This window comes from Drosophila persimilis, unplaced genomic scaffold (assembly GCF_003286085.1).
Source record: "Drosophila persimilis strain 14011-0111.01,24,50 unplaced genomic scaffold, DperRS2 tig00000191-arrow-pilon, whole genome shotgun sequence".
Lineage (NCBI taxonomy): Eukaryota > Metazoa > Arthropoda > Insecta > Diptera > Drosophilidae > Drosophila > Drosophila persimilis.
Window position 1 is genome coordinate 4,104,903 of NW_020825298.1, and position 8,757 is coordinate 4,113,659.

Consider the following 8,757-nt stretch of genomic DNA (forward strand, 5'->3'; position numbering starts at 1 on the left):
CAAACGATCGACAGCTGTCGACAGCTGATCATCCCTGTGAATGGCAAAAGATCGCCTGCTATCGATAACAATACTCGCCGTTCAATTTAAATGTTGAATTTAAATGGTTTCACATCAGGAAGCATTTAAACAAAGGACCTACACAAAACGATGCAAATATGCGATGCAGTGCAATGCGCAGTCAAACAATGGCATATCCATGGAATTTGGGGTCTGGTTAACTGCATTTTCCACCAATTATGTGCCACACTTCGCTTAGCTTATATGAACTTTAAAAATTGTATCCGTTGGCAAGGCAACGCGAAACGCCCAGGCCCCACTACAAATGCATAAATCATGAATGAAAGTGAAAATTGGTTGCACCTACCAGGCGCTCCCAGGTGTAAACGCAAACACTCCTCCTCACACGCTGAGAGGCGACCACCAAGCCACCACGCCACCATGGTTCCTGCCCTTTTCGAGGGGCATAATTACAAAACAATACAAGCGACGGGGGCCTGCAGCATCCTGGAGCCGAACACCATTCCATTCCATTCCCAGCGGCAAGCAACAAGCACAAGCACCAGTAGCAACAACAAAAGTGGCAAAAGGTGTTCGTGTTGTTTGGGGCGTGGTTGACTTTTTATCTGTGTTTTTGTTGCTGCTGTTGTTGTTTTGACTGCTGCGTTTTTGCAATTTAACCGCAATAAATAATGGAGAAGCTTGTTAAATTTCCCTTGCCCCCACACAAAACTCGGGGGAAAAATGTAGGTTAGGCCACGCCCCGATGTAACTATAACGATGATGTTATCACTGGGTCTTCCCTCCATTTGTGGCTGGATTCTGTAACCGATTTAGTGGCTGGGTGGTTCTCGTCCTCTGGCACGGAAATTCCAGTGTTTTCCGCGCATATTTCGTAATACATTTTAATTGCGAGACATTAAAAATGCAATGCCAGGCTGGCGCATACCAGAAATGCGCTTAAAATAATTACATTTATTGCCGCATCAGCACATTTAGATGTTGACTAAGCAGATGTTCGGGAGTGGATTTTTGGACATACCCCAAGGGAGGTATAAACCATTGAGAAACCGTCTCGTATATCACTAAATAATTTTGCATTTATTTTATATAATACAGTACACATTGCATTAAACTAAATAAAATCTATTTAATATATAATATATATCATATATATATATAATATGTAATCCGTACACAATCAACGCTTCTTCGCTCACATGCAAATATACGACGAGTATAATCATTATCGTTATAGTACCCCTTCGAAGAGGGTATTATACATTATTATATATACGTATACATACATATCGCTCCCGTTGATCCGTTCCTTTCCTCCTCTTTCACTACTTGTTTAGCTTTTGTTAACAACAATTATTGCTATTTGAATTTATTATTGATTTAAGTGTATTTTGTTTGCCTGTTTAAAACCCTAAACATATTTTGTTACGATTTGCGGTGTGTTTTCTTCGGTGTTCTTCATCTCACGATATCTTCTGCCTCTTCTCTCTTCCTCTCTGTATTTGTGTGGGATATATATATTTAAAATATAGTTCTATATATAAATATATATAGTATTTGTGATGTGTGTGTGTTTGTGTGTATATACGACGTTAAACAATTGAACATTTTAAAAACAGTTGCACCTTGGCGGCTAGTAAACCCAAAAAGTTCCCCTTTCTTTAACAATTTTCCGGTGTATATGTTTTCGTGTCAAACTATTTACAATGCAATTATAGGGCAACAGTAAGTGGGGGCAAGGGGCAGGGGACGAGGGACCAGGGACCAGGGCTCGTTGTAAAATTGAACTAGAAGCAAAGGATCAGAAGCGGGGGAGTGGTAGGGGTCGTTGCAATCTTATGGCAAAATACTCAACACTCGGATGCGATTGCGGGATGTAAACAATTATAGATTATAGATTACAGATTACAGATCTTTAGGTGGTAGCGAACATAGGAATTATATAGACACGACATACAAAAAGTGTTTCTGTGTGTATACAAAGTAATACATATACATATTTATACGTAAACGTAATAATAATAACAGTAACTATATCAACGCAACCATGGACGTTCGTTCACAAGGATATGAGGATGGGTGTATGGGGGGTGGGGGACAGGCGCTCAATTGGAATTAAACATTAATCAACAAACCGACCACAAATCAACTGCCACTCATTCCTGGCAGAAGCCTTCAGTCTCCTCAATGGCAAAGGTCAACTTCTCCACCAGCTGGTCGTAGCTCTTGTACGGCGGCAGATCCAATCGATTGAAGCACGTATGCGACCGCGGAAGCCAGGTCTCCTTGCCCACCTTCTCGATGCAGAAGCGCTGCGGTCCATTGGAGCCCATCAGCTCGGCGAAGCCACCCACAGGGACACGACACGTCCCCGTCACAAACTGCAGCAGACGGGCGCGCTTCTCATTGTCCGTTTCACGCACAAACTATGTGGAAGGAGATAGACACACACGGATTTAATAAGTAGAGGAACGAGAAACCCTCTGGGGGTTCACTCACCTGCCAGAACCAGACAACCTGCTTGGAGTTGCGATTGTAGTGCCTGTAGATGGTATTGCGCTGCCAGTCTTCAACGTCCACATCCTGCATGCCGCACAAGATCAGCTCCAGCTCGCGCTCATCAAAGTACTTGAGCCATTCCAATGGTACAACCTCATTGAAGCCCTCCAGGAAGGTTTTAGTCTGCTGTTCAATGCCACTAAAAGAGCAAAGAGAAAACCAAGTGAAAACCAAATCACTCTCGTTCATCCTTTCTGATAGTTTACCGTGTCATCCTCCATTCCGTCATAAGCGTTATATATTCTTCTTTGTTCTCCTCGTTCACACGCTCCTTTTCGCCATTTTCTTTCAGCTCGTGATGGATGATCTGTCCGAGGACTTCAAAGTCCACGCTGAACCACAGTTCCAGGCCACACTCATCAATGTTGTTGTCTTTTACCCAAATGAGCGAATTGTAGAATTCGGGATCAATTGTTTCGATATCCTTGATGGTCAGCTTTTTGTTGAGCATCCGCTTGTAGAAGGGCATCGTAAAGCCGCTGTAGATGAACCGTCCATGGTACAGGGCCATGGCAATGAAGCGTCCAATGAACTTGAAGTACTGCAGATGATCGGGATTCACATAGGAGGCGGGATTGATCTGCAAACTGTAGTTGTTCTTGTTGGCGTACTCGAACAGGCAATACATGGGATTGAGCACCTCGTGCGACAGTAGGAAGAACCACTCCCTGGACACACCACCGTAGTCGAGACCCTCCTCGCCGCGAAAGATTATGTACAGGCGGCGACGCAGCTCGTAGGCGGGCAGGCGCATTATCTGATGGTACGAGTCCTCGAAGAGCGTCTGTCGCGTCACCGTAATCTTGATATGCGATGGGAGGGCATTGCTCTGGCACAGGTATCGGAACTGCGACAACTTCCAGCGGAAGCTGCGCTCATAGGCACGCGGAACGCCATACACACCCTTCGCACCCTTGGGTGCACCCGGTCGCGGATCCTCGAAGGTGGTGCGCCTCGTATTGTGGTCCACAAAGAAACGCTCGCCCGCTGCCGTATAGCGTATCTCCCATCCGGGGGGTAGGGGGCCTTCGTTTATCAGGCTCACCTCCTGGCCCTGCGTGCGAGGATCCTCCCATTGGGTGGTGCGATTCTTGTGGTTCACAAAGTACACACGATTGTCCGATTGCACTTTTTTCTCCCAGCCATCGGGCAGCACACCCAACGCATCCTCATCGTCCTGCGTCACTTGGGCGGTCACTGCCGTCGGCTGCTGTTGCTGGGAGTAAAGGTACCGCTGATTGCCCTGCGACACTACATGCGCGCGCTGTCCCTGCCAGTGTTGGAAGTGCATCAGGCGCTCGCTGTTCGGCCGCTGCCATGTGGTCTTCCGTGTGTTGTGGTCCACGTAATAGACGCGTCCCCGCCCATCCTTACGTATCTCCCAGCCGGGCGGCAGCGGCGTGGGTTTCTCCCAATACGTGGAACGGGTATTGTGATCCACATAGTAGCGACGTCCGTACTGATCCAAGCGTATCTCCCAGCCAGCGGGAAGCGGCTCATCATCCGCCGGCTGTGGCTGCAGTTGGGGATCTGTGCTCTGACTCACAGGCAGTCCAATGCCCGCCTGCTGCTGATCCATCGGTACTCCTGGTCCCGCTGGCATGTAGACACCAGCTGGCGGGGGTGGATTCTCTGGCATTACGCCATTGGCATAGACCTGGGTCATGGGCCTGGGCTGCGGCGCCACAACTGGTGCTGGCGGCTGTTGAGGATAGGGTGCTGTTTGCGGCACAGCCGCTGCTCCTACTCCGCTTCCATTGACCATCCTTAGGGGTTGCTGCTGCTGCTGTGGCGGCGGCTGTTGCTGCTGTTGCTCCCACACTGGTGGGCCTAGAATGGCCGCTCTGGTATCCACACCATTCGCTCCCAGTGAACGATTGGCGAGTGTCTCCGGATTGCTATTGCTATTGCTTGAGCGCAGCCGCATCCTGGCCCTCACTCCGCCGTAGATCATGCAGCTACGGCCAGCTGCGGCTGGATCGGTTAAAGCCGGGTTCACCGCCTGGACGGCATTGCCATTCTGTTGGACCTGCAGCTTGCTCATGTCCAGCTTCAATCCGTTGAGTATGGCCACAAGTTCGCCGCTCTTGGTCTGTCGATTGTCCGACTTGGAGGTGACAAACAGATCGATGGTCAGCTCCAGGAACTCACAGCGGCCGTTGTAGTGCTGCAGGATGTGGGCTAGATTGATGATGCGCTCCCCCAGCATGGCATCTTTGCGGAAACTTGAATGATCCAGCACCTTAAAGTGCAGCGTGGAGTGGGGCGTGATCTACAAAGATGGCAAATGGGTGAGTTTCACTTATTTGAGCTTTACTTAGTTCACTTACCAGCACTGTAAACTCTTCATTCCATTTGGGGAGATAGCTATTCTTGACCTGATCCGTCTTTCGCTTACTTTTGCTATCGATCAGCAGCTCCACATAGGGATTTGGCTTGAGGAAGCCATTGTTGCGCAGTGAGGCCTCCTCGACTGCAAAGCAAAGAAATGTAGGATTTGAGGTTTCTGATTGAATTTCTTTCTTCTTTTGAGACTCACTTGTCACGCTTAATTGATGATATCCTTGATTGGCAGCACTGCCGCCACCGCCACCGCCACTCCCATTACCACCGCCACTGCTGCTGCTCAAGCTGCTGTTGCTAGCACTGCTGTTGCTGCCACTTGCGGCACCCACACTTACACCCGCTGGATTGCCCACGGTGGCTGTGGCCACACCGCAGTTTAATGTTTGTCCGCCCTCGATGATGCCACCAGCACCGGAAGCTGCACCTGCTGGCAGCCCATTTCCATCGGCCATTTGTGTCGCTTTTTGTGTGTGTGTGTTTGGTCGTCTCCTCCCGGCTAGCGACTAGCTCCTGACTCCTTGGACGCTGCTCCTTCGGGTGCTGCAAAAAGAAACACACAGAAAATGTGAAATGTTGAACGAACTTCGCACCAATTTCGTAAAAAGCCCCCAATTGATAACAACTGATAAGATTGGTGGTGACTATGCAGGTGAAGGCTCCGACCGAATGGGAGTTCAAGGTTCTTCTATTCTTATAAATATTTTAAAGTGCATTTTCAGCAAACCAAACTCACTTCCGTTGCAACAAAATTACGCTGCGAAAACTGGAAAACTCTTTTTTTTGGCTGGTTTGCTCTTTAGATCACGTAAAGGCTTTAATCTTTTGCCAGCTTTGGAGATAATTAAAGCTCTGTATATCATTATGAAAGCGAATACCGATAAGATAAACTCTGTTTAACTATAGTAGCTGATGTATAGTATGTACATTTATACGACAGTATGGCCCCACAAAAAAATAGCCTTCTCTTTTTTTGCAAAGCTCTGAAGTTTGGTTGGAGAATTCTGTTGGGATTTCTTCGATTATTCCTCAGATACGTGTAAATCTAAGACCACTGACCAGGCCTCAGCACATGTCACTGTACCCTGTTAAGCCCTTTCTCGATGGATAAGGATAAGGAATATTAAAAGATATCCTATAGGAGTGCCCTCTTGGGGCGGATATCTGCCTAAAACAAGTAGAGCAAACTAGAGAGCTTCACAGACTTATTGGTCTGAGACGGACTGTCCATAAACTACCGATAAAATCTTAAGTTTTCCCATTATTAATAACACCACATCGATCTATTGAAAGTGAAACCTTAAGCTCCCCCTCTCCCTCCTACTTACGGTCACAGTTCTGTGAAGCACCGTACCTCATGCTATTAATTTTTCGCCTTTAATTTGCGGCTGTCACGGTATACAATGTACATTTTCCCCAGCCAATGGGCCTGGTCATCCATAATTTTGATAGCAAACACCCAGACACGCCGCAGGCAGTGCACACACAGCACACAGTAGAGCAGACACAATGGACATACACAATAGATTGTATAATACTCCGGTAATGCGGGGGCCGATGGTGTGACTCATCAGCAAAAGGGGGGGAGGGTGTGGGAAACAACGGTAAACCATAGTACCTATACAGTTTCGATTGTTGAATGGACATTGCATATTGCATATTGATTTGATTGCTGCTTCGTTTGCTTTTGCTTCTGTTGTTTATTGAATGCAATGGTCGGCGATATCGCCTCAAAAGTTTTCTGAGAACACGTGAAGAAATGTAGACAGACGTATGTACAAGTATATTTTTGTGGGAGAGTGTGTGTCAAGTGCCAGGCAACGACGACAGTTTGTTCAATTATGAAAAACGGTCAACCATGTTGAGAGGCGCCAAAGACAGCTGTGATTACAATTGTAGAGCGCTTCGAACAAAGTCTGCTTGGTTTGTTGATATTTAATGCAAACAGCAGAGAGGCACATCATTTAGAATGCAATTAGCACTGGCCTTCGCTATGCTTTGACAGCTTTATCTTGGGCAAATATTATGTGCAGAGAATCTTATCAACAAAACGTCGGATGTACATATGTATAAAATACAGTTCATATAATAACAATATCAAAAAACGCTCTATATGGGTGTTAATTATAATCATTGTACATATTCTGTGTCTATTCATTTTATAAGAAAATCGGATTGTAATGGATGGATGGATGGGTATCTAATGGCTGATAAAGCAACTTTCTATAGCTTTTCTAGCGCTAACTAGAGGCGTAATTTATCTGGGATTCAGCAAATTCTACAAGCAAAATTCTGCTTCGCTAGCATTTAGTCTTCCGACTTTCGAACGAGAATCTTTGTATGAGTAGGTCGTTTTTGTGGATCTCCTGATTGTCAGATACATCTACATGCACAAATGATGATTCATGAGTGATGCCCCATCTAGCATGCTTCATGCAGAATATTCTAGATCTAGAACGCGTGTGGCATACTGCACGAGCAATACAATATACCCTCAGAAATACCGCTTACTCCGTAATGGTGATAGTAAATACTTGAAAACAAAGAATCGAAGAGTCGCCTGATAGGGGACGGACTTATCTGCGAGGGAAGCACAGGCGGCGGCGGCCATTATGGGCAGAGTGAGTGCACTAGCAGCAGGAAAAGCGAAAATGTGTAATCAGCGAGGCGAGACGCAAAGAGGGAGACAGACACAAAAACAGTTGCAACAGCTGGCGGGCCCGGGTTCCGCAGTGCTCCCAGGGCAGAGGGGCTGAAGTTGTCAATAAATCAAGCGACAAAATGCATTTTTAGCGGCCGGCGGGTGAGGGGGTGGTATCAGCGTTAGTGCACCTGAACTACACACACACACACACACATATACACTCGTATCAACTTGAACTTCCATGACGCTGCCGCTTCCATATAGAAATAGAGTATCGACCGATTGGTACACGCACTAGCGCACTCACACTTGCACACCCACACATACGCCGCTACTTACAATTACAGTTACAAATATTCGTGGTCATGTAACGCACGCCAAAAAAAAGCTGCTCCCTCGCTCACACATATGCATCCACACATGTGTGTGTGTGTGTGTGTGTCACTTTTTGTTTGTAATTGAGGCAAAGGTCGCGGCAGGGTATGAACCGGCCCTTGCCAGAAACACCAACAAAACACCTTGGAGAATGTTACCCAAATGGAAATTCCAATGCACAAAGGTGTTTTGCATGCCTGCAAACAATTTCCATTTTCATGTGTACTAACTGGGGGTCTGGCGTTTTTTTTTTCACTTACCTTCTTCTGGCGCTACTGCTGCTGCTGCTGCTCCTATAATTTGTATGTGTGTGTGCTCGTGTGTATTGCTGGTTTGGTAGCTGGTGGGTTCTGGGCCTGGTTTTCTTGGATGTGCTTTGCGTTGCGTATTTGTTGCACGTTTATCCGCAAAGCAGATGGTTTTCCGCTGCGTACTTTCTGTTATTTGATAGTGTAGAACTAATAGTTTATTTGTTATTGTTTTTTTTTTTGGTTTTGCAGCAATTTCGTTGCCAGCTTACAAGTCACAGGTGTACCGTACCTACGGAGCGTCATTTGTTATTCGTTTCGAAGCCATCTCGTCATTTTTGCTATCCTATTTACCTTGTTTTTTGTTTTGTAAAATTTTAATTTCTGCACTTTCCACTTTTAATCAGTGTGACCGCGGGCTTATCTATAAAATATACCGTCCGACCGTGAGAAATATACCAAAAACTACCGCCTCATTTTCAAAATATACCGTAAATATACTGACGAACTCAAGTTCTATTTTACATATTCCTCGTTTTTAATATTCCGTCGATTATTACTAGCTAT

General features: G+C 46.2%; 1 protein-coding gene across 3 annotated transcripts; it reads right to left on the minus strand.

Moving 5' to 3' along the window:
- Window positions 1-1,677: 1,677 nt before the first annotated feature.
- Window positions 1,678-8,543, minus strand: LOC6595647 (E3 ubiquitin-protein ligase Su(dx)). 3 transcript variants are annotated; one of them, XM_026988240.1, is made up of 7 exons: window positions 8,483-8,543; window positions 8,203-8,379; window positions 5,120-5,466; window positions 4,911-5,053; window positions 2,787-4,852; window positions 2,521-2,719; window positions 1,678-2,447 (listed from the first exon to the last, which is right to left on the minus strand). In XM_026988240.1, exons 3-7 carry the CDS (start codon window positions 5,376-5,378, stop codon window positions 2,178-2,180), a joined length of 2,937 nt encoding a protein of 978 aa, XP_026844041.1. In that variant the 5' UTR covers window positions 5,379-5,466; window positions 8,203-8,379; window positions 8,483-8,543; the 3' UTR covers window positions 1,678-2,177. The 3 variants fall into 3 exon arrangements, with proteins under 3 accessions (XP_026844041.1, XP_026844040.1, XP_026844042.1); XM_026988239.1 differs by having other exon boundaries at window positions 8,203-8,400; window positions 8,483-8,539; XM_026988241.1 differs by lacking the exons at window positions 8,203-8,379; window positions 8,483-8,543 and adding an exon at window positions 7,907-8,052.
- Window positions 8,544-8,757: the final 214 nt, after the last annotated feature.